At 40.4% G+C, this 26,349-nt stretch overlaps 2 protein-coding genes across 2 annotated transcripts in view; one reads left to right on the forward strand and one right to left on the reverse strand.

Annotated features, from left to right (window-relative positions):
- The window catches only part of disp3 (dispatched RND transporter family member 3), a 78,441-nt gene extending 69,840 nt beyond the window's left edge, over positions 1 to 8,601 (forward strand). The window contains exons 20-21 of the mRNA XM_084086341.1: positions 642 to 817; positions 1,950 to 8,601. Of these exons, the coding sequence (XP_083942467.1) occupies positions 642 to 817; positions 1,950 to 2,294 (521 nt within the window). The 3' untranslated portion in view covers positions 2,295 to 8,601. The remainder of the gene's footprint in view (positions 1 to 641; positions 818 to 1,949) is intronic.
- A 1,227-nt stretch (positions 8,602 to 9,828) lies between these two features.
- The window catches only part of bmp1a (bone morphogenetic protein 1a), an 88,033-nt gene continuing 71,512 nt past the window's right edge, over positions 9,829 to 26,349 (reverse strand). The window contains exons 14-20 of the mRNA XM_084087304.1: positions 23,938 to 24,098; positions 22,202 to 22,382; positions 19,603 to 19,728; positions 18,387 to 18,514; positions 17,446 to 17,659; positions 15,963 to 16,213; positions 9,829 to 12,989 (exon numbers count right to left, since the gene is read on the reverse strand). Of these exons, the coding sequence (XP_083943430.1) occupies positions 12,852 to 12,989; positions 15,963 to 16,213; positions 17,446 to 17,659; positions 18,387 to 18,514; positions 19,603 to 19,728; positions 22,202 to 22,382; positions 23,938 to 24,098 (1,199 nt within the window). The 3' untranslated portion in view covers positions 9,829 to 12,851. The remainder of the gene's footprint in view (positions 12,990 to 15,962; positions 16,214 to 17,445; positions 17,660 to 18,386; positions 18,515 to 19,602; positions 19,729 to 22,201; positions 22,383 to 23,937; positions 24,099 to 26,349) is intronic.

A 26,349-nucleotide genomic window follows, 5' to 3' on the forward strand; every position in this document is an offset into this window, starting at 1 on the left:
TGTGTGTTAGAAATCAGGATTGTTGAGAGAACATTGTGCTTGGTATGTTTTTCATCTTTAAACCAAACTTGGGTCTCCAGCCGACAAAGTTTAAATCCCGACTGGCTAGCGCGCTTCCCATAATGTTTACGAATTAGGACAGTAGGCGGAGAGAGTGTTTACAGTATGAAAGCAATCCGGTCGAATGCGTTTTCGACTACCCCTGGAAGTGGTTGAAAGTGGACAAGCTCAAAACGTTTTAGACCCTGTTTACACCTGTATTTAGCATCGTCCATTTGTGATCTGATCACCCAAAACACATCTTAATACCAGGTGTAAACAGTCATGCTTTTACATGTCTTTTGCTTTATTTGATGTTTGATTCCTTTATACATCATACTCCGGAGTTTGCTTATGTTCATAGAACTATGGTTCGAGAAACGCCAAATCATTGAACTGTATTGGTAACTTCCGACCATAGTTGGTCTTGAAACTTGAACTTGAAAAACAAGTTGGTTTTTTGAACATCCAAGCATGAAAACCCATTCTAGTAGAGCCCCAAAACAAAATCAAGACTTATAATAGGCATAATTGGTCCTCTTTAAAATAAATCTTAAATCTTGAAATGACTTCATAACGTGTGTGTGTTTTGGCACTGGCAGGTATGGTGTGTCTGGTTGTGGCGGTGATGTATTGGCTCGGGTGGGAGATGGGTGCGGTTGAAGCCATCTCTCTCTCCATATTGGTGGGCTCTTCGGTGGACTATTGCTTGCATCTAGTGGAAGGCTATCTACTGGCGAGGGACCCTGAAACTTCAGGACTGGCCAATCACAGTTCGGTATGATTTACAATTATCCATTACTCAACAAATGTGTCAAAATACATCTCCTGTGATGGTGAAATGGAACTGTTTTCATGATATATTCACATCCCTGACCGTTTCATTGGTAGTGATCTGGGCACGTAACACCAAAGCTTAGTTGGGTCCCGGTTTGGGACATCACTTGAACAGTTAAGACGCTGGGATTTCCTCCCACCATTGTGCCCTAGAGCAAGGCACTGAACCCTGGCGTGCTTTAGGGGAGTCATTTATATTGGTGTAGGATAAGCTATCCTGGATGATACAGTTCATATTCGCAGTCGTATACATCAGGTGCCATTTTATATGCCATTATACATAATAGCATAACAACTTACATAACAACATAACAACTTAATGAAACCCTGTATAAATAATGGATTATTGTTGATTATTGATATTATAACACATTAATAATGCATTTATAATCATTAGATTCATAGCTAACTTTAGGTGTGTTCGCGCCATGATTACTATATGACTACCTGGATGTTTTACTCACATCTCTCACATCTGTTTTACTCGAGAAAACTGTGGCTAAAACTAAAAACTGCTTGCACTTTATTTTACAACACGTGCACTTTCAATGTATTTACTGAGTACTGTAAGGTAACTACATGGGTTAAGTTCAGGGTTAGTACCTAGTTAATACCCAGTTAGTGTCATTACTACAATAGTATGTTCATGCGAAACAGGACTGTAAAACAAGTGCTTCCTAAAAACTGTGTAAACACAAACACTGATCCATTCTGACTGCAGTGTTATGGAGAAAACCTGCTGTTACTGAGAACAAACCCAGTGACTAGGAGAAATGTCAGCATACTGATGAGATAAACACGTCTGATCCTATATTCTGCTCTGTTCCTACCATTCCTTTCCTCAAGCCCTATGTCAGAATTGCAAAACAGCTACAGTAAACATGATGGGCCATTAACACTTGATTAAAAGGATAGTAGGTCTATGAAACAAGGAAGTCAATTTGAAAACATGACACCAAAGTTAGAGTCGTGAAACAGAAAGAAGAAGACAAGGTGAGAGAGTTTTTTAGAGTGAGTTGAATATTAATGTTAAGAGTTTTTACAAGTGTCATTTCTTCTGCATTGGCTTACAGGAGTCCTCCATCAAGCGGCAGCTACGGACCCTTGAAGCAGCTAATCACGTGGGTGTTGCCATAGTTTCTAGTGCCGTCACTACAGTGATCTCAACCATTCCACTCTTTTTTTGCGTCATCGTGCCTTTCGCCAAGTTTGGTCAGATTGTGGCCATCAACACAGCAATTTCCATCGCATTCACTCTCACGGTCACTACCGCGCTTCTGGCGACAATGGGACCCGCCGACTTCACACGGACACCCAGAGCCGTGCTCAAAGCCGCTCTGGCGGTCCTGATTATTGGTGTCTGTGGAGGTCTGCTTTGGTGGACTGGATCACAGTTTGCTCCTGACACACTGATCTAAATCACACAGCGAATCCCTCCTGCATCCGTTTCAGGCCGAGGAACCTCATTCCAGGTGGATTTCAAGTGTGCAACTGTGATTTGTTTGTGACAGTGAGACAACATACGTGAACATGAACTCATTGGGAAGCAAGTTGGGGAAAATGAAGTATTTAACATATGTGGCACACTGTTAGAAATTAGGAAACCCTGTACGTGAATAGTGAACAGTCTGCATGAAGGTAGTGAGCCCTGACAGACGTGGGAAATACGTCGAACACATTTAGGTGAATGACACTGTCTTTGCTATCATGAATCGATCTGTCAGGGACTTGCATTAATGTATGACCAAAAGTGTTGATTATTCCTCGATATTTTGTTTTATTCGCAACATGGAATGAAGAGATTTAGAGGATGTGAGGACATGTCTTACATTGGTTCAAATGTGATGAAGGCCTGAAGTCTCAGAGGAGAAGAACATGAATTCTGTGAATTCATCTCACGTGCGGGAGCAGGACAACACTGAAGGAGAAAGTCTAAGACAAAGCTACTTTTTCACCGCCCTTGAGGGATGTTGCAACAGGGTTGGTGTTTAACTTGAGATTTAATTATTTGAACCCCAAATGTCAAAGTCCTACTGTACATTTTGGTTGAAGTCAACAAGAAATGACATTCACTAGCTGTTTTACTTTTGCAATGCAACATACAATTTTTTTGCAGAGTTTGCAGAGTTAGACTCGTTCCTGGGTCAACATCTTTTGTTGATCCTGGAACAAAATTCCTGTTTGAAAATTTTGTCCTAGCTATATCTCTACCCCTAAACCTAACCCTACACATAACTTATCCCTAAAAACAGAGGGAAAATGATTGGTGACTAACACATGACATTAACTGTAAACTTGTCCCTCAGATCTGATTGGTTGATTGGAATGTTGATCCAGGATCAACAAAGATGTTGTTCCAGGAACATGATGCACTTGGTGGAATCAGGTTAGGCCTGATTTGGTTTCATCCATCAGGAATCGATTGGATGGTAAAAAGTGAAAAGTTAATTTTACCCTCTTGTGTATTTCACCGTATCACTTCGTCTTCAGATAGAGATTTTAGAAAGCTGTGTTAGCTACAACAGTAAAACAATGCTAAATAGCTAACTGGCTATTGTATAGTCCACAAAGCCTTGGTTACACTTGGTTTTTGTTAACTAAAACAATTAAAAAATAATTTTACTTAACTGAAATAAAGCTGAAATAAAATATAAATATTAGATGAAAAACTTTACTTTAAAAAACTTAAATGAAAGAAATTTTAAATTTCTAAACTTAAATAATGGCAAAATTAAAATTGGCATTAGTTAAGGGAGCTTGGGGAGCCTGTCATCTTTGATTATTGTTAAAACAAGACGCGGGTATAAATACGTAAGTGGATGCATGCACCAGTTGTTTTTCGCTGAGGAGCCGAGCGGAGCCCGGAGTCAGCGGTGGTCCAGCAATAGTGGCGACGGGACTATGTCTCCGTAACCGAGACGTTCCCTTTCAGTCGCTCACGTTCGAGGTAGTCAACGTTACGACTGATTGGGATCCCTATTAAAACGCCACTAGTGCTGCCACCTTCCTGTGCCTAGATAAAAGCCTCCTGATCCCCCCGCATTATTGAGGCAGAGATAGGACAGGGCTTAGGCCAGGGAAGTCACTGCTGTTCCATAAGACCATGGGGAAAGCGGTAACCTTCGTTGGAAGGAATACGCTGCGGAAGCCACATCCTGCCCATAGGGAGGTAACATGTGGGGGATTACACATATGGACTGGGCGATTTACCGGGCAGTACAACATATGGAATGTCACTGAGGTGGCTCCAGCCTTTAACAGGGGGAGACGCAACCGGTTAGTGATGGCAGAGCAGGCTCTGCCAAGGGAAGACACGGGCTCATGGCAGGGAGCCGTACCGTGGAAGAATACACATATGGGATTGCCGTAGGGATCACAACATATGGACCCAGCCTAGCACAGGTTCCACCAGAGCATACGAGTGTTAGGCCTGGCCTCGGACGCTCCGCCATGTCCGATGCCGAAGGGTGTGGAGGAACTCAACAGTGTTCGGCTAAAGAGGAACTCTACTGGAGCAAGAATGGCGCACGTATCCAGTCCATAGGAGGGGAATGGCGCAGCAAGCCGACACTTTGAACCGGGCTTACAGTGAAACTGGCTTCATGTGAAGGGAGCCCACGGAAAGCAACCGGCTCGACACATAGGCTATTTTTCTAGCGAATGTGTTGGTGTTGCCCAGCCCACAGCTCTAAAAACATCTGTCAGCGAGGCACCCTGTGTCAATGCCCAGGAAGGAGCTACACTCTCTCTTGGAGAGGCTCACTACCCAGGTGGGCACGTGCACCTTGGGTAAACACACCAAGATGATGGCAACCACTATCCAGTGGGCCAACCTCTGCTTGGAAACAGCCTTCCCTTCTGCTGGTTTCCGTAACAGACAAGAGCTGGTCTGAGGTCCTGAGGCTTTGCATGCTGTCCTGTTATAACTGCAAGGAGCAGAAGGAACAGAGAAAAGCCAGGGCTGGGTCTGCCTCCTCCGGGGAAGCGCTTGCAGGCTCACCACCTGGTCTCGTTTTAAGGGAGAGGTAGGAACCTTGGGCCCATATCCAGTCTGGGGTCTCAGGATATCATGAGAGTTGGCCGGCCCAACTTCCAGGCACGATTCGTCGACCGAAAATGCGTGCAGGTCCCCTATCTTCTTGATAGAGGCAAGCAAGCAGGAGAACTGTTTCTTCAAAAACAGGATTTTTAACTCAGCTGCCTGCAGGCTGAGTGCAGCAGCACCAGAGATAAGTCCCAAGAAGGTATAGAGGGGGCGCAAGGCAGATTCAGTCTCCTTGCTCCCCTCAGGAACCTGATGATCAAGTCGTGCCTTCCCACGGATTTGGACCCATTGCATCATGATGTGCGTTAATACAAAGGCAACATACATTTTGTGGGCGGAGGGGGACAGCCCTCGCTCCGACCCATCTTGCAGGAAAGTAGGCATGGAAGTGATCTAACACCTTTGGGGGTCTTCTCGGTGAGAAGAACACCACTCAACGAACAGGGTCCACTTCAGGTCGTAAGCAAGCCTAATTTTTTTAAGAGGGTGCTTTCGCAGAAGTGATGGTATCTATGATCATTCTTGAGGTAGATCACCAAGAACCTCCACTCAAGATATGAGTGGAGTAGAGATGCGCGGTTGGCGGTTACAACCGCGGACTCCGCGGATAAACCGCGGATCGGGCGGATGACGTGACGAAAAATAATATTTTAATTAAATTCGGGCGGGTGGCGGGCAGTTGAACCAATCAAATGAAAGTCTCGCGGCTGTCATCAGCAGTGCCTTACATTGCCCAATCAGCGGATCGGCGGGCGGGTGCGGTTTTGAAAATTGGTCAAAAACGTTGGTGCGGATGGATGGCGGACGGATGATGAGTTTTGTGATGCGGTTGCGGATGAAATAATAGCCCATCCGCGCATCTCTAGAGTGGAGGACCGCCTGGGGATGGAGTCTCCACTCTCCCTAGGCCACAGGCTGTCGTGAGGCCTCGTCAGCGGCATGATTGAGCAGGCCGGAACTTAAAATGGATGAAGCGACCTCAGAAGCTTCTGACTCCATAGGAGGAGGTGGCGGGCGAGTTGCGACATGCGAGGGAAACGTAGCGCAACGGTCGCTGTACTGAGCAGTACAGGCTTGCTGAGCAGCAGCATCAAGCAAGGTGTACTGCTAGCAACTCGAGGCAATGGATGCCAATGCAGTTGGAGGCTCGCCCAGACCCCCGTTACTGCATGCCCATTATACGTGGTCCCTTAGCCGGTGTTAGTGGACACTTGTTCTAGGGGCGTCTGGCCCGGAGAAACAAAAGGTCTGATCACGGGCTGAGAGTTTGGTGGCAGGCCAGGGTGATTGGCACACGGAGCGTGCCGCTCGACCACGGCCACCTCGGGACTCGGCCATGAAGCCAGTGCTGAAGCGGTCTTCATGGAGCTGATCTGCCCCAGGAGCCTCCCCAGTCCGTGGATGAGTTTACTCTTTTCCAGTTGACCTGAAGACCCAACTGGCTATGTAGCACTCGAAGGGTGTGACTTGTACTGAGACCTCGACCCCTCAAACGCAAGAACATAGGCATGGGCCTGCGTTGCGGAAGGGTAGAGATCTGAAGTATGCATCCTTCAGGTCGAACGCTGCAGACCAATCGCATCCTTCGCCAGTAGAAGTGCGATGACCGCACACATGACAGACGCACATTCGCTGAACACCGAAGTGTAACAAATATGCAAACCCATGCGGCACTCCAGTCTTCTTCTGGGAAGTTGGCCCAGAAGAAACACTAGAGCGGGGCATGGGAGTGGGGACTCCACCTTCGCGAATGAAGGTGAGTCTCGATCTCAACACCAAGATGGTAATATTCCTGCAGTGGGAACATGAGTCATCCACGAGAGCTGCTTCAGCATGCTGTAAGCCCAAACACGTGATGCATCTATTGTGACTGTCAGAGGGGGACAGAGCCCTACCGCACCCAGAAACGCACGGATGGAATGGCATCTTGAAAAAGACGCAAACACACCCATGTTGCTCTTTCAGGAAATGGGACCCGTCACCAGTGCCGGAGCAAAAAGGGGAATAACCGCGGCAACACTTTTCAGTGAAGCACTCACAACTTCCGCCCTAAACCGGCCATCAACAAAAACTCATAAATGAAATGCTGTTAAAACAGCAGTTGAGAGCTTCAGTAGCCCGCGATCACCGCTGCAACTCGCTGTAGAAACTCCAGCACTAGGAGAGTCTTCCAGAAGAACACTGACACACTCGCTCGTTGTGACACACAACACCCTTCAGAGACATCGACCGGCTCCGAAGTGAAAGACAACTGGTGCGTGCATCCACTTCTGTATTTATACCCGCGCTGCGGGGCGGAGCGTGTGATGCAATTCACTCACGCTAATGTGCATTGGCTCGTTTTAACAATACTCGAAGATGACAGGCTCCCTAAGCGTGATCCCAATGAGTCGTAACGTCGACTACGTCGAACGTGAGCAACTGAAAGGGAACAGCTGTTTTATAGTTTAGTGAATTGGTGGTGAATTCATACAATTTAATTTATATGAAAGCGTACAATTTTTAGAAAAAAAGCATGAAGGTCCACCCCTAAACAACCCTCAGAGGAGCACAAGAAGATCACATGAAAACGTATGAATGAGATTGTACAAACTCATACGAAGTTGCAACAAATACATAAAATAGTTATGAATTTCCATGCGAGTGTGTTTTCTTCGTATAACATGCTCAATAAGGCCAGGAATGTAAATAGGATCCATTTTGATTTCATGTTGACTTTAAGGAACAGAATCAAAGGCCCTCATTTTTAAAATGTTGCATAGAAACCGTCCAACATTTGATCTTACGATCATTTCTCAAATTCAGAGAATGAACGTACGCAGTACAAACAAAAAGTTTGTACGTCTGCTTTTGCACAAATGCACGTTTTGGAAATGAGGCCCCAGACCTCTCAAACATATAGGATGCTCTATTTCTTATAACAGCCAACATTTTTCCTACCTTTATGTAAGAGGTTACTGTACATTGTTTTGTATTTGTCAGAAAACCGTTGAAGAGGATTGCAGTACCGATCGCACTGCCTAGGGCTCTTAGTTGTATTTCAAAGTAAACATGATAAAAAGTGATTTTTTGTGTCTGGATTTTGTAAGATGAAAGTGTAATATCATGGTGAATTTCATGCTGGCTTTTGTAAGATTCTGGTGAAACAAACATTGAGTTCTGCAGAGTAACGCTGTGCTTCTGATGTGGTTTGTTAAAATCCCCAGTGAAACCATGTTTGCATTTGTGTTTCTGCACACCAAATGGACCCACTTTACTCGATGTGTCTTTATCTTTTTTGATTGTTGCCATTTATCTGTCTTTCAAAACATTCAGACACACAAAGTAACAATAATCGCATGCAACCTTCAATCGGCCTGATCATTTGACCTCTGGAAATAATACTGCAGTTCAGCAGCAATCCACTTTCAGACACTCGCTGTCCTCCTAAAAGCTCTCCACTGCACTCCATGTGCAGGAATATACAAACCACACAGAATTCACCTTCACAGTTCTGTCTGCTCAACTTGGTGGTTTTCTGCAATATTCATGATAAAGGATTATTATAGAGAAATATTAACATATTAAAGGGATATTATTTCATCATTTACTCACCCTCAAGTTGTTCCAAACCTGTATAAGTTTCTTCCTTCTGCTGAACACAAAAGATGATATTTTGAAGAATGTTGGTAACCAAACAGTTTCTGGTCCCCATTGACTTCCATAGTATTTTCTTCCTACTATGGAAGTCAATGGCAATCATCAACTGTTTGATTACCAACATTTTTCAAAATATCTTATTTTGTGTTCAGCAGAAGAAAGAAACTCATACAGGTTTGGAACAACTAAGTGATGACAGAATTTTAATTTTTGGGCGAACTATCCCTTTAACATGCTATACAGTACATTGTGTACAAAGTGTGAATTTCACAAAGAAATGTGCAGGTCAATTTTCACCTTAAAATTATGTAGAGAAATTATGTTTGCATTAAGAAAATAAAACCTATTTAGGATTTTTGGTCAAGTTGTTATAAGCTAAGTACATTTCTTTTTTATATATATACAACACAATAAAAAATAATAAAAATATATATATTTTAGTACAATAAGCATGATGTCTGATTACAAATATACAATGGCAATATATACTGACAATGGTTGCATGGCTGGTTAAATGTGCATTTTCTTTATGCAAAATATTTAGCTAAATACATTTTTTCATTTGATATTGGGGTGAAATATGTCCCCAAAAATTCTTGAGTTTCAACAAGATTCTCCGCAAAAAGACTTATGATGGAGCTAACATCAGTCTTTATGGGTATATAGAGTATCATATTCCCATTACAACAGTAAAATCAAAAATACATCTTTTCACTATATTTCGAAATCGCACATTTTCTTATGCAAGAGTGAAAATGCTTAAAATACTTGCTTGACTTTATTTAGCTCTTCCCATCAATTCTGCTTAATTTTTAATGATGGAAATGGTAGATAGGCATTAATAATGCACTGTGGTGACCATTCATAATTGATGATCTGTTATTTCGCAGACTCAATATGTGGTTTATTTAGAAATCCACCCGGTCATCAAGATGAGCAGGAAGCCAAACTCCATCCTCAATGTGAGCTCAAGACCTTGAAACCATTAGAAAATAATAAAATGCCTCTAAAACATAGGACTTTTCCCTTCAGTGTTGAGCTTATATTTGGAAAAACACCAGTTATATTACAAAAAAGAAATCAAGAAAAAAAATCATTGAAAGCATTCAAAATTACAATAGAGTGCTTGCCTACTGTTTTCCTTTAATTAGCTTTCTTACATAGTGCTAACTACTGTAATTTAATTGGTATAATTGGGATTTTATTCAGTTAATTAAACGGTCAGTCCACAATTCCTGAGTCTACAAGACAAAATGTGACATGAAGCATTTCAAAATGAAAATAACATTTTATGAAATAGATGCACTTGTTAACACTATGTGCAATACATAGGTGAAAATTAGCTATACAATATAAATAAATTGCATCTTTTGTCTGCAATTACACATAGCCTTACTTCTCATCAAGTTATCTATGGTTTAGTGTACTTTGAATACATTAATACATATTTACATACATACATATGATAAAATGCATAAACATGTACCAAGTCTTGTGTGGGAAGGCCGGTCAGGGTGAACAGATCAAGCATATACACTATTATGCTGAGGTAACATTTCAGAAATGTGATCAAACAGATCATTTGAAGCCCACATTCGGCCACAAAACACTACTAACAGGAAATAACATGGGCATTAAAAACATTAATAATGCTTAGGAGAATGTGCTTTGCTTAGCAAAATCTACAAGTGCTCCACTACTCTAAAAAGCTATGCTAGGAAGCATATTCAAATACAGAGATGCGAAATTGGCTATAGAAGTTCTCTTGGACACACAAAATAAAATCCATTTGAAGAACTAGGATATAAGTTAGTTGATCTTGAGCATAAAGCGTAACCATCCTTAGCTTGCAAGAACAAATATTGAGCAACTTGAGGCTTGAGGTGAACACGTGGCTCGAGGTGAACTGATTCAAAGTTCAGATGGAAGGCATTGCAGAAACGTCTAAAACCCTTAAAAACCCAAAAATGTTTCCTCTAAAAACCATAATCCTCATCATTTGCCTTAATGGATTCCACACACCCAAGTCAAACAGTAGCCAAGTCCTGAAAAGATTTAAATCTAGTGTCTTGAAATGATTTGGTGGCTAACAACAATCAGATATCCTGAACCTGAGATTTAAAAGAGCTTTAGGTAAATCCACAAAGGCAAACAGGTGTGAAATGATATCATATGATGAAAAGAGCTGTTGAAACGGAGGAGACAAAAGTCGACAGCCTTTGAAGGAGCTCTGCAGGAGAGAGAGAGAGAGAGAGAGAGAGAGAGAGAGAGAGAGAGAGAGAGAGAGAGAGGTAGGGAGCAGTGATGTAGACTGCATACTTGGAAATGGAGTGCGGGAACACTTTAGATCAAATAATCAACCCTGGGGACAAGACTATTCAGCACTATTCTGCACAGACTTGACATCTAATATCCTTTTTTTCCCAAGTGACATTGGACATCAATGGAGAAAGCGCGATTTCAGGCGACCGACATGCCTGGGGTTGCAGGGCTCATTTGAAATAGCACCATCCCACCACTCTCCCACACGCTGAGGTACGTTATTGGTACAAATTAACATATTACACAGTTTTAACAGTTTTTCCCATAGCCAACGATGTAAGAGCAACATCCACCTAGCAATGGGGCACCTTAAGACTGCTAAAAAGGACAATTTCAGGTTTTAACTCAAAATCGGATTGCTGCACAGACAACAGACCTTAGTCAGAGTAGACGCCATATTTAAAAAAAAAAAAATAATCATCTACTCACCCTCAAGTTATTCCAAACATTTTTTTCTTCTGTGGAACACAAAAGAACAATATTTCAGAGTTCACAGATTTGTCCATAGAATGAAAGTCAATGGAGTTCAATGTTATGTTGTTTTGGACCCCAGTGACTTTCATTATATGGACAAATCCGTTATTCCAAATTGCTTCTTTTGTGTTTTGCAGAAGAAAGAATGTCATACAAGTTTGAAATGACATGGGAGAAAGCAAATGATGACAGAATCTTCATTTTTGGTTGAACTACCTTTTTAAGGTCATAGGTCACGTCTATTTTTAAGCTTTTTGGAATCTATCCTGACTATGGTCCATACATGCAGCTTTCATACTATGACTTGTAATTTGTTACGAAAACAAAACAAAAAAATATTGAAATTTGGGTCATGGGCTGCAAGTAAAGAGCCTGAGAAAGAGGAAAAAGGCTAGGATGTGTTATAAGAAAACAGCGTTGGGACATCGGGACACAAGAGTGTCCACCAATTTTCATGTGATTGTGCCTAATTTGTTAATGATTGGCAAAGCAGAGAATGAGCGTTTTGAGGATAGAAGCACATTACCAGGACCTTGGAATGGATGTGTGCTTAAACTAAGGACAACTGAACCAAATTTAGAACTTTCCACCATTCTGTTTTTATGTAAAAACAATTAACAGCCATCAGACATGGGCCACGTTTTGTTTATTAGTCTTTTAATATGATAACTGTTTCTGGAAAACCTCCTGGAGAGTGATAATATTGGGCAGGGAACCTTCTGGACTAGTGGCCAGGAAAAAGCGAGTTATTACAAATGCTGGTGCCATCACTTCCACATTTCCTTCTAGCTGTACCACATGCATCTCTTTGACATACATTTGCTCAAGTAACGACAATGAAACTGGCCCACAATGGCCAACGAGACTCGTTATGAACAAGCAATGCCAATAATGTCAAGAAGAGATGATTGTTTCCACACAGTGCAGCGGTAAATCTCACATTTCAAGGTTGGAAAACCTGCAAGGAACCCCGTCCTGAATGCCCTGCTCCACTCATTTCTCACTTCCTCTATCCCACTGTTGCACAGATGATTGGTTTGGTTGACTGCTTGGTTCTCCTGCAGGAGTTACTCAGTGTATTTGTGTTTTTCAAACGCACTCTTGGCTCATGAAAGATGAAAAATGGGGTGGTTCCAGTAGCCGATCAACTACGCCCACCCTCCCATACAATAATCCCTTTCGATTTTGCCCCTATATTGGTATCCAGCAACTGAATACATTCCACCCCCCTCCCCCCTCCAAATCTTGCCCCGAATGTAATAATTAAAAAAAGGTAAAAACAAGGTCTACTGCGGAATGGCTTTACTCCTCACAGTCATTAGGGGATGCCAGAACCCCTGTGAACTACTGAGGTGCGGTTGGCGTTCTTGCGGCTGGTCCGTCGAGTCTTGGTGTTCTTTGCGGCCGGGGGGCTCCGAGCGATGGGCGAGACCCTCCCCCTGGGGCCCTTTCGCTTCCCCCTAGGCCCTGCATGGCCCCTCCCGGCCACTAAGGGTCACTTCTTACGGGAGTGGAGTGTGTCCTGAAATTTGGTGCTGGTGTAACGCACGTGGAAGCCCTTCTTATTGATGGTGTCGTCTGAGCGAAATTTGATGACGATGGAGTCGCCAGCAGAATAGATCTCCTCTGGAGGCTGGAAACACAAAGACGGAGGCAGATGTCAACATTTGAGCACACTAGATAGAACTAATTCCCTTTTATTACCTCAAACCAACGTCCTTATTATCAAATACTTTAAAATGTCAATCAACAGGATTGTTTTTTGTGTACCTCAGTGCCCAAAGTAAGTGCCCAACATTGAGTCAACAAGAGCAGGAAAACCCATGAGGCAGAACTTGAAGTCAGGTTGTCTGGGCACTGCCCACAAAGTATTGGCTCTGACAAACTCATATGCATTTTTAACTTTAAACCTAAAATATTAATGTTGAGTCCAAAAAAAAAACTATAGACCAGAATACACTACATGACTTGCACAGATTTATCTGACTTCTGTGATGTGAGGCGGCTAGCAGACGGTCGGTTTAGCCAGTCTGTCTGCTTCCTGACCTGAGCCCCAGTTAGTCACATTACAACTCTAAGACTATGTGTCATATTACTAGAGAGTAATATGCCACCACCCCAGGAGGGATGAATCCCATCTCTTTTCAACAGGTCAGGTCTGCCCCAAAAACTTTTCCAATTGTCTATGAACCCTATATTATTTTGCGGACACCACTTAGACAGCAAGCCATTGAGTGTCAACAGTCTGCTAAGTATCTCATCACTCTGGTGAACAGGAAATTACAGTGTCTGACATAGTACTTGAGAGTTCACACACCTCTTTATTTTTTATTGTTATTTTTAATGTTCTCCGATTTTAAAAGTCGTGTCGCTTAACAACATGCTAGTATCAGAATATTTTGGAGTTCCAGTTGAATATTTTCTGGGTTATTTGTATGGCACTTACAAAGTAATTTTGTGAGGATGCTTTCTTAAGCCCAAAGTACACTTCAGTTTTTTTGCAAATGCTTAGAGTATGCGTACATTGGACCGCCAAATCTTTCAAAGTATACTACATTTGATGTGCGCGAACACAGGCACTCAACGCGTGCACACTACAGTTTCCATTGTCTGTGCTATTTCTCTCCAGAAATTCTGACTAATAAAAATGTTTTTGTACTTAAACTAGAGTTGTATGGATCTCTTAATCCCCTCACACAAGTGCACGTCAACGTGGGTCTCTGTTGTTGTTGCCGTCAAGCATATTTGATGTTGTTGTTCCAAAACATTGAGTTTCCGTTTCTTTTTCGACTGTGAACCAACAAGGCTGGAAAAGTGTTGCCACCTTGTGGACAAACTTATAAGGGCAAAACAAAACTAAAGGCGCATGTGCATGTCCAAACTTGGTCCTGGAGGGCCACTGTCCTGCAGAGTTTAGTTCCAACTTGCCTCAGAACAGCTGCCTGGAAGTTTCTAGTATGCCTAGTAAGACCTTGATTAACTGGTTCAGATGTGTTTAATTGGGGTTGGAACTCCGTAGGACAGTGATTGAACCCTCCAGGAGCAAGATTTGACACCCCTGGCATGCGAAGTTTGCATGGTTTTAAAAATCGGGTATGCTGATGATGAAACTTACATCATGCACACTGTACACCTTAGCGTACTTGAACAGTGGATAGTGAGGGCTTACTAGGGCTAAAACCTATAAAAAAAACTTGATTCAGTTCAGAGTAGTTTTCACTGTGTAGCTAAAGGTCGAGAAGATGTTAAGAGTTAGATTGTGTGATTATTCTCTGAGCAAGCCTAATGGGTTATTTTGGGCTGTGACAGCCTAATGTGGCAGCACACTTAAGCTCATGTTGCTCGAGGGACATAGTCCCTGCTGTTAGTAAATTGTCAGTTGCTTTGGATTAAAAGCATGTGCTAAATGGCAAGTTACCAAAACTTGATTGAGACAAATGCACACTGTTTAACATCATCTCGGTTCAAGTCAAACAAATATCTCAGGCGATGGGCAGGTTGCGCCGTCACAGGTCTCTTGTAATGGGGTCATGGACAGCAGGGTAAATCAGGACTGAAAGGGCCAGTGAACAAAATGTCTGACGGCTCATAGCAACTAATCAAGCATAACTAAGTCATTAAAAGTGAGAGAAGGCAAAGAAATGTGGCTCTGCATATAGCTGGATTCATTCACACAGAGTACTGCTGGTGCTGTGTGATTAGTCACGTCGAATTTTTTTATTTAATTAAAAAGCTTCTCTATGGAAAATTATCAATTAGAAGTTGATGATGTGGGCTAAAACTACTAAAGGAATAGTTCACCCCAAAATTTCAGTTCTGTCATCATTTACTCTCCCTCACGCATTCCAATCATCTTCAAAACACAAATTAAGTTTTTCTAATGGAACCTCAGAGATTTCGGTCCCTCTAATAAAAGTCAATAAAAACATTCAAAATGATTTAAAAACATCATTGTAAAAGAAATCCATATGAACCGAATGGTTTGATCAGATGAACAGATTTAGCTTAAGCATTTATTCAAGTATAAACACTGATCAACACACAAAGAGCATTAAATATGTAAACGGAAGCTCAAACTTTCTTGCGAGATTCACGAAAACCAAAGGCGCCCGTTCTCACGTTTCACACAAGCACATTTAAGCTTCTGCAAGAGGTTTGTTCTCGTGCATCAAGCAAGTACGACTGAGCTTTAGTTTAGCATTTTTGATATGCTCTATGTTTGTGCATGGATCAATATGTGTATAAAAGCCTAAATTAAATCTGTTCATCATATAAAGTGATCATTACTCTTCAGAAGACTCGGATTAAAACGCAGGTTTCATACAGTATAGATTACTTTTATAATCTCTTTATGAACTTTTTGTGGAATAGACTTTAAGTGAAGGGACAGAAATATCTCGGGTCTTATTATAATAGGTTTTATTAAAAATATCTTCATTTGTGTTTCAAAGATCAGCACAGGTATTTTGGGTTTGGAATGACATGAGATTGGGGGGGGTTGAACTATCCCTTTAAAGGTCACTTTTACTACTAACTCCTCACATGCAATGTAGAAGCATTTTGATTTTTGTAGATTTTACATAGTAAATCTAGATCTGTGTTTTACCCCTGATCCGCAGTAACGGCCTAGTCTGGGTGATTTGGTGTCCGCCCCATCAAACAGCTCCATGTAATCATAGCCACAGTCGGCTTCCTCCTCGATTTCGAAGGTCTGGAAGATGAGCTCCACACCGTAGCCCTTCTCTGCTGTGATCACCCACTGACAGTCTGACGCCCCAGGGTAGTTATTATCACCAAACTGGGCATGAGAGTAAAGGTCTTTAGTTTTCACCTCCGCTTTCAGACGACCTCCACACTCTGGAGAAGAGAGGAAAATGAACATGTGAGGTAATTCACAGGTGAGTCTGACTTCAGCATCTCAGCATATGACTGTATATCAATAGTCTTGTGTAGCCAGACTTGTGGCTGAGATCAGCACCCAATGACGTGTAAACACAGCGCTGTAGCTTAGCAACTAACTTTCATTATTATATTGAGATACAACATAGTGCTCTAATACATGCTATACATGTGGGATTTCCAAACTCTTTTGTCACCCGAACACCTTTGACCTAAAATATTAGTTAAGGCCAGTTCACACCAAGGACACTAACAATAAGATAAAGATAAAGTTTTAAAAAGCATGCTACATTAAAAATTGATGTGGAGTTAGTCCACACCACACCACAACTGTAACGAAAACGGCACAAGGAAACAATATAGTTGAAATCACTGGACAATTCTTTTTCCAGCTGATGAGTGATAAAAACATTGACAGCCAATCAGAATCCACCTGATTTTAAAGAGCTCAAGCATTTAAAGTGGCAGACGACAAAACTGCAGTGTGTGCATATAATAAAAAAAACTTTATCATACATTGGTGTGGGTGCTAAATGTGTGAACGGGCCTTTACACTTAATATTTTAAGATAACATTTCAATAATTTAACAAGACAATTGCATGTTCATGTTTCTCTAATGTTGGTTAATGGCCAAATTACATACAGGTAAACAAAATATTTCATCTTTATTATACAGTTCCCTCATGAACCCACAAGGGTTTGCAAACATCTGAAATAACATAAAAGGTAAAATATAAAATTAGGTCTAGCTCTCAAATATGATGTATGAATATATTAAAAATATATTGAAAATGAAATATATATTTGAAAATCTGAACTTTACATGATGTGTTACAAACCATTCAAACCATGAAATGTCCAGAAAGTAATTTCCAAATCTTTCAATTATGTTGATCAGAGATTCAGATATTCATACAACAAAATATTCTGGGGGCCATGGAATTTTTGTGACTGGCAACTTAAAAAAAGAAAAAAAGCTGTCGGGGAAAGATTTAAAAAGCAAAAAGCCATTTAATTTGATTTTACCACAGCCTGTTTTTAGGAATAAAACAAAGCACTGCACAGTCTCTTATAGTTTTATTATATAAGTTTAGCTTGTATAAGGTTATATTATAAAATACTACCAGTCTCTTACAGATTCCAGTATGTAACGTTAATGCACATTTAATTTAGATAGATGTGAGCTCACCTGCAGTATGGGAAGCCTCAAAGCCTTTCTTCTGCACGGAGTTATCAGAGAAGAAGCGGATGAACATCTTGTTTCCGGTGGATATGATTGGCTGAGGTTTCTTGGTGCCGCAGTAGCGTCCGAGGCTTGGCGCTTTCCCATCCCGACCATCATAAATCTCAATGTGGTCATAAGCACATTCCAGATGAGGCTCCATGTCGATTTCATTGAAAGCCTGAAACAAGCGGCTCAAGTCAAAGTTTGAACGGGGAAACATCAGATTTTCAAGAATTATACAATGGAAAATGGAAAAGCAGCACAGTAGAATGCAAAAATGCATTCTGTGCAAACAACCCCTATAGGACCATTTACACAGTTTTAAAAGGCGAAATGCAGGGCAGTGGATTGAAAAACAGGTCAAACGTGTCTGTCTAGCACAAGTTTACATAAAAAAACAGCAGAAGAGCAGCGCAATGAAATGCAAAAATATATTGCGTGAACACAGAATGTGTTTTTGGGTTTAAAAACATGAGATTCAGGGGCATACAGTCCATATAAGCTGTTCTGGGACTGGCTAATTAATATTAACATGCTAACATAATAAGTTGTTGGGAATATGTATGTAACTGTCCCTAAATTATTCATTTGCCAAATTTACTCCAGTTACAGAGGGATTTGGGTGAGCAGATCCACAAGAGTTTTGGCGTCTACGTTGACAGTTAACTTAAGCGGTACTTGGTGGATCAAAGAACGAATTTCATTTACAAATATGGTAGGAAAATGGGAATACTTTTAAATCGACACCTGCCATGGTGTATCTTTTTTGTCGACTCTGATTATGATCTGTGTCTTTGAGTGTGTCTTAAGCCAATTCTCCATATCGTTAACTATTCTGTTTGGTTACATCACAAGGTAATGGGGAGCCACTATTGTAAATATGGAAGGAGAGAGATTGCACATACTATTTTGATCCGATGTCCTGGAGTGGTGGACAGGGCCCAGGTGCAGGCCTTCTTACTGGGGTATTTATCTGGCCAGTTAGGGCTGGTGATGGTCCCACTCACACTGTTCACAACGTGATCACAACCGGCTGCAAGAGATACCAATAACACGTGATGTCCAACTTCGAGTACACTCACAACCAGTCTCATCCTCTTGCTCATCATATGAGCCACATTCAAACTTCAAACACTGAGAATCGTTGTTGTTTTCGGCATTGCATTTCATAACCTTCTCAAACACCTTTTCTCCACCATTTTATTTATTTTCTCCCAAGCACTGCTTTCTATTTATGCCCGCAAGAGGAAGGCGTTCTCTAAAAATATTCAGACGCTAGTTAGTGCCAGTGAGCTTAAATCAATGGTGAAGGTTTCTGAGCATTCTTGTGCTAATAGGGAATCTAAAACAACCAGACTGCTGTTCATTCCTCATAGAGAAAACACAGAGATCCTCCATACATACAGCATGTAATTCTGCTAGATTTAGTGAAATACTTGTCAAAACCAATTTCCAAGCCTAATCTAGGGTTGTGGCTTATCCTTCATTATAAAATAGACAGTTTCAGCTCTGATTGGATATTAATATATTAAAAGTACAGGGATAGTTCACTCAAGAATGACAATCCTGTGCACATTTACTCGCCTCGTGTTGCTTAAATTTACTCCCCTCGTGATGGATCTTGTGTGCATCATAATCAAATGTGCTGCAATTTTGATTATGTGGAATAAAGAACAAGACTTGAAAGCTAACACAGAGGAAGATTCTACATTTCTGTCTGTTCCTCACAAAGCTATGGTATCTCTTCTGAAGAAGCATATTGAACATGATTATGGTTGTTTTATGGTGCTTATTTTTCCTTTTTAGCACTTGATGCTGTACTGTAGCTGTGATCAGCTGTCATTGTATAAAGAAGAAAAGCATGAGCATTCTTCAAAATATCTTCTTTTGTGCTCCACAGAAGAGAAATGTCATACAGGTTTGGAACAACATGAGGGTAAGTATTGAACTTGGCTTATTTTATCATATAGCTGTTGCTACTATTTTATAAAACAATACACTATGATTTTGAGGAAGTTCACATGGCCACTCATGGCTTATTGCTTCAAAGCAACACTGCCTCTCTGTGTATCCACATACAAGATAAGTGTGTGTGTGTGTGTGTGTGTGTGTTTTTCTCACCTTCCTTGCAGTCATGTTTATTCTCATGAAGTACAAAGCCACTTCTGCACTGACAACTGTAGCTGCCAAAAGTGTTCACACATTCATGCTGACATCCGCCGTTCTCCTTAGAGCATTCGTCTTTATCTGTGAAAAAAGGACCAGATCTCAACAAAACACACTCACTTTTTCCCCCCTAGAATGTAAAAAAAAAAAAATATATATATTTTAATAAAGACTTTATTCTACTTTAACAGGACAGATTATAATAGAATTACACAATTTTTTCACAATTTTAAATGTTGAATTGTTAAATTTGCCAGAATATTATTATAGTGCATTTAAATTCCCCTCTATAATAAATAAAAACAGACAATAAATCAAGACAATTTTACACTGCACTTTTTCATAAGAACTGTAAGCTTAAAATTCATTTGGTATGTGTGATTTGTACAGTTTGAATCAATGACAGTGCTACTAAGGCCAACAATTCTTTGCTATATATACACACTTTTATATAGACACTGGGCTTGACATTAACTTTTTTGCTCACCAGCCACTGTGGCTTGTGGTTTTCCAAAGTTACAAGCCACTCAGCATTTTCACTGGCCACAATTTTGACATCGATACCATGGGGGAAAACTACTATGTAGATATTTTTAATATTATCTCATAATTTGGCAGCAGGTTTACTGTCACTTTAAGACCTGACGCACGGATCCATTATACTGTTACACATGCGTTTTCTTTCTCAACTGTTTATGTTCGCTTATAACATACTGTAACTGACTGTGTTTATGTGAATACTCGCCAAGACCAGTATTTTGACATTATTTTGTGTGTATTTGACTGAATAAGCAGCAAAAAATAACTCAATGTAGTGCTGAGAGGCGGCTTTATGTGCGCACACTTTGGGTGTGAGCAAAAAATCTACGGGAATGGGTAAAATTTTGCACAATACACACAAACCAAGAAATTCAAGCCCTGTAACACCAACAATATTCAGCAAATGAAACGAATGAGTGAGGGGAGGTGGGTTTGTGTGTAACTCGCTGTCGGAGAGATGAGAGAGTGAGAAAGTGCAGCTGGTATCGTGTATCTAATGAGTATTGAAAGCGTTTTAGATATTTCAGAATCGATGTCTCGAAAAATCGATATTTTTGACAAAACTACATTGCACTTAGTTTATTAATTCAGATGCCTTTTTAAAAGACTAAAATATAAAAATGTGAATATTATATATAAAATTCAATCCGCCAAAGTGGCTAATAGGAGTGCCTGCGTTACGTGCCAATGGTAAAATCCAGAGCCAGACAGTAACAGAGTACATTTACTTGAGTACAGTACTTAAGTACAATTTTGAGGGATCTGTACTTTACTCGAGTATCATTTTTGGGGAGTACTCATGACTTTACTCAAGTACATTTGAGAGGCAAATATTGTACTCTTTACTCCACTACATTTCTATCCATAACTGTGAGTACCCGTTACTACTTCTTCTAAAAAAATAAAATAAAAAAAAATTAAAAAGGAAAAAAGAAACATCTCGGAAACCCTCTCAAACGTGATTGGATTGTGCAGGCGCCACTGATTGGGACAGCCTATCAGCAATCACCTTCAGCTTTCCGCCAAAGTCAACTCCATGGTCAGATTTAGATAACAGACGAAACCATGGACAAAACAATGGATGAAGACGCAGCAGGTCCATCCCGGGAGCAATATTTTTTTCCCAGGATGGTAGGGGAAGACTCATGAATATTCATAGGGAAGTCATCCCTGATTGGTCTTAACCCCAGTGACGGGTAGGTTTAGGGGTGGGGTTAGGGGTAAGTCATCAGACCAATCAGGGATGACTTCCCTATGAATATTCATGAGTCTTCCCCTACCATCCTGGGAAAAAAAATATTGCATCCCGGGAATGTGCCAAGCCGTGGCCCTACCTCTCCAGACTATTTCAATTTTCTGAACAAGTTAATGATAATTTTCGCTTCAAGTGTTAATGTAAGCACTGTGGCAGTAGTAATGCAATATTTAGAAAATGTACTCTTGTACTCTTGATACTCAAGTACTTTAAAAAACAAGTACTTTAGTACTATTACTTAAGTAGACATCTGACTGTAGTACTTTTACTTGTACTTGAGTAAAATTTAGCAAGGGGTATCTGTACTTTTACTCAAGTAATGCAGCTGTGTACTCTGTCCACCTCTGCTAAAATCCACCCGCATTTGGCGGGTGTTAATGTCAAGCCCTGTATACATATATTATATACACTACCTGTCAAAAGTTTGACATAAGTCTCTTATTCTCACAAAGGCATATATTTAATCAAAAATACAGTTAGAAACCGTAATATTGTGAAATATTCTTTCAATTTAAAACAACTGTTTTCTATTTGAATATAGTTTAAAATGTCATTTAATTCTCTGATGGCAAAGCTGAATTTTCAGCATGATTACTCCAGTCTTTAGTGTCACATGATCCTTCAGAAATTATTCTAATATAATACATCACACATAACATCAAAAAAACACAATACACATTTAAATAACAGCTACGTCAGTTTTTTCTTTTTCCAGGACATGCTATGTTTTGTTTTTTAAAATTCATAGCACGCACTCACCTGAGAAGAACTGGGCCTTGAAGCCCTTCTTGGAGACAGTGTTGTCAGATTTAAACTCAATGCGCATGTTGTTGTACTGAGAGGTGATGGCCTCCGGTTTCTCAGCTCCGCAGAATTTCCCATGCAGTCTGGAGTCGGCAGAGAGTCCGCTCCTCACCTCAACAAAGTCATACTTGCACACCTGCACAGGAGAAAGCAAACCGGAGTCATACAGCAGCCTGCAGTTCACCTTTAAAACATTGCTGGTCAACCACATGTCTTGAGAAAGGTCCTTCTTGATCAAAGTAACCCAAAACACTTGTCTTTTCAGCAGGGTAATATAATAGTGGCATTTATTGCATTATTTTCTGCTTTGTATTAATCACATCTGCATGTATTATTAGTCACTTTGAATAAAAGTGTTTGATAAATGTAAAATGTAAACGTATAAATCAAAAATTGAGAGAGAAAAGGAGTGGGGCATGTTTGTTTTGTAAGAAACTGGATGGATCCTCCATTTAAATGGCTCAAAATGCTCCAAATAATTCATTGATGATCACAGCTTTTCATTGTGGTTTACAGCACATTTTGACAGTAATGGTTCACAAGCTGTACAGTCGTTTCTGGAACAAATGTTGTTTTTGGCAATCGATAAAGCTGAGACAATTCACACCTTTCACTATTAAACGAGTGCCAGAACAATGAATGAATGTGCCAGTTAAGTTCTACTGACAGCATTACTACAGACAATATCCACAAAACAAACAAAAACCATACTCAGAGTAATGCACTTACAATGGACGTCTACGTGGCAAGACATTCCAGAGGGTTTAAAAGCAGAAACGTGCAGCTCGCATTTTAGAAGCACTTGTGTTCATTCTTACAAACAAAACGTGTTTTTGAGCATGTAAATCATCCTTTTAATGGCGGGTGAACATCTGGTTAAATGTTATCAACGTAACTCCTGTGGATGGAGTAAGAGTTTGCTCCATGTAAACAGTACTTTGCACTGAAGTATACCAGGAATGAACATTATGCAACTATCTGCAGTACTTTCAATGTATGTCCATTATTGTAAACAGATTTGTTTTTGTGGTCGTAATTATTTTCTGTGGTAATTGACAACATGTCACTGATTTAGTCGATAGAGCGAAACCTGTATGGACCCAAAATATTCCCAGCTTTAATTTACCCAGCAGTTAGGGTAGGCTATTAATTTGAAGCTATAAAATGCTCAGGAAAACTTGCAGCTAATTTAAACACGGTTTAGTGCGTCGTCTTATTCAACAGACTAATAGCTATTTAAAAAACCCAGCCTGAGCCAACTGCCTCGTTTTCTAAAAAAACAAAAAAAACAACTATTTTATTTAGCACTCATTTAATGATGTTGCTGTTATATCAAAGCAATGTTAGTGATATATAATATAATAATATAAAGACTGGCTGGAAGCCATAAGGTAACTGATATGATTACCATTATGGTAACAGAATAGCTCTGTTATAAACTTCCTGAGGCTTTTTAATAAACACACATGTAACCAGAAAACTACCCTTCAACTTAACAGAAAATCATGAGTGTATTCGTCATGTGAGCAGCACCAGGCAAAATTGCCTTAAGCTATCAGCAGTGAAAAAGTGAGAAAACATGAAGGCAATTTGGAGAAGTCAGTCCCAAAAGCCCTGTGGTGATTCACACTATCGAGCTGAAATGAACCAGACAAACCCACCCCACTCAGAGGCAAAAACCTAGTGCTCACATCGTTCCCCTCAGTCTCGAACACGTCGAAGAGCAGGGTGATGCGGTACTGCGTGGGCGCCACCAGCTGCCAGATGCAGTTCTTGTTGGGCGGATACTCCTTGGGCCAGCCTGGACTGGTGATGGACCCATTCAGCTTGGTGATGAAACCCCCACAGGCAGCTAGAGAAAAAGACAACACAAACACATCTTTAAGACAAACGGCGAAAACAAATTTCAACAGGATCTGTTAACCAGTCTGAACCAGATAATCATGGTCTTCAGGTTTACTTGAAAATGAAAGGAATATGAAATTCCCCTCATGCTCTGTTTATGTACAGAGTATTGTTTTATATAGAATGTTGGTTGGTTGTTTTCTTTGAAAAGTCTTGTTATCCTTGGCTTTAAACTTTATCTAAAGGCACAAATGTGTGATTATTTTAAATTTCTGTTGATCGATCAAGAATCGTTTGAATAATGACTGATGCATCAACAAGTGGACTCAACCCCTCCACACACACACACACACACACACACACACACACACACACACACACACACACACACACACACACACACATTTTTCCCTCTACCACTGTTTATATATTTAAATGAACAGTTAACCCAAAAATTTTAATTCTGGCGTCAAAACATCCAAACAACACTGAACACCATTGACATTTTTTAAATTATGTTTTGTGATTTGCAGAACCTCTCCTTTACACTGTGCCTAGTTTACAAAAAATGCTAGAAAATGCGCAAAATTGTAATCCTCTGACGAGATCCGGAACGCCATTAAAATAAACTATCCACTTGTTTCCGACGCTGGGATCCTGGGAAGTCTGTACAGAGACACAAACGAGCTGTTGAAACTGGAGCTGTGTCAAAGCAAATGTTCTTTCACTCTTTCATTTGTTCTGTTGTCGACAGACTCAAGTGCGTTGAGCATGTCAGAAACGCCCATCTTTATAATGTATCCAGTGTAGACAGCGTCAGTGATTATAATGGGTTTATTTGCTTCTGACGCGATTCGATACTCACATCTAGTATAGGGAAAAGGGACTTTTTAATCTCTAAAACTTGCAGGATGTGTCAATGGTTCAAATACCTCTAATATGTCAACAGATCAAGGCAAATTTGATTTCTCATCTCATGACCTCTTTAATTAGGGTGACCACCTGTCCTGCATTTTGGGGAACAGTCCTGAAATTGGAAGCTTTGTCCAGCGTCCTGCAAGACGCAAGTAGTCCCCGCATTTCATTATGTCTGTATTATTTTTCATATTTCAATAAGAAATATGATATGATACTAAAAAATGTGACTGGCGTTTAAAAATCCATTTGTACAGCTGTCATGTTCTAGTTAGAGTAGGGAAAATAACCAACCAACACAATCGTAAAGAGGGATTTCTCCTCTGATGACAACTGGACGGAGCAAAGGAATCAGTGTGGACCTCATCAAAAGTTGCTAAATACAGCAACGCCAGCCAAGACCTCATCAAGACACATAGTGGATAAGATCATCCTGATCAAACCTGCCAAATCCAAAACGCATTTAATGTTTGCATAGGCTTATTAAAGAAAAATAAACTACTTGCTACTTAAGGAATTTTATACTAGCCTGTTAGACAGTTCATTATACCATATTTAGCAGACTGATTAAATTACATTGCATCACTCGAACCCGGTCAAATTGAGTGCCAGTCACAATTAACAAAGCTTATTGGCATTTGAAAAAATGTAATCATCCAGCGGTAATGGCAAATAGGCTTTCCAACTAATGTAAATCAATATTTACATAGTATAATAGTAGTACATTTATCTCTCTCACACGTGTCCTGCATTGTTTGTATAGAAGTCTTATAGGTCAATTAACAAAAATTACTTGGATTATTCAGGTTTAATTCAGCTCCTGACTAACATAACAAAAAAATAAAAAAAATGAGACAACAATGTACAACACTGCCCCTTAAAAAAAGAGAAAACACCAAACAACTCTTTGGAAACTATAAGTATGCTTATATATTTCATGCAGCACACACCTAGACTCTTAAACTTTCAATTTATCAAGCTGAACAGCTTGAGGTTTGTCTAAACAGGTGGAGGGTACACATAAACTAACAAGAACAGTCCTGTTTAAATTAAAATACACAGAGAACAACCCCAGGGTTCATATCTCATCAAAACACGAAGCAGAAAGACAGAGTAGTTTAGTTTAATGCGGTACGATCCAAATGAAGGAACGGATCCCCTACAGCGATTTCCACTGAACACATGCGCTCGGGGAGAGATGTTTCCATGGCTACCATCATGCCGTTTAGAAGCCTTTGGACAGCCCTTGAAGTTTGAGCTTTGTGTACATTTAAGCTCTATCTGTCTCTATTCCCACAGGACTGTCGTGCAGTAAATCTGTTCTACATTGGCTGTTCTGTGAG

Source organism: Abramis brama, assembly GCF_963993115.1.
Source record: "Abramis brama genome assembly, chromosome: 16".
NCBI lineage: Eukaryota > Metazoa > Chordata > Actinopteri > Cypriniformes > Leuciscidae > Abramis > Abramis brama.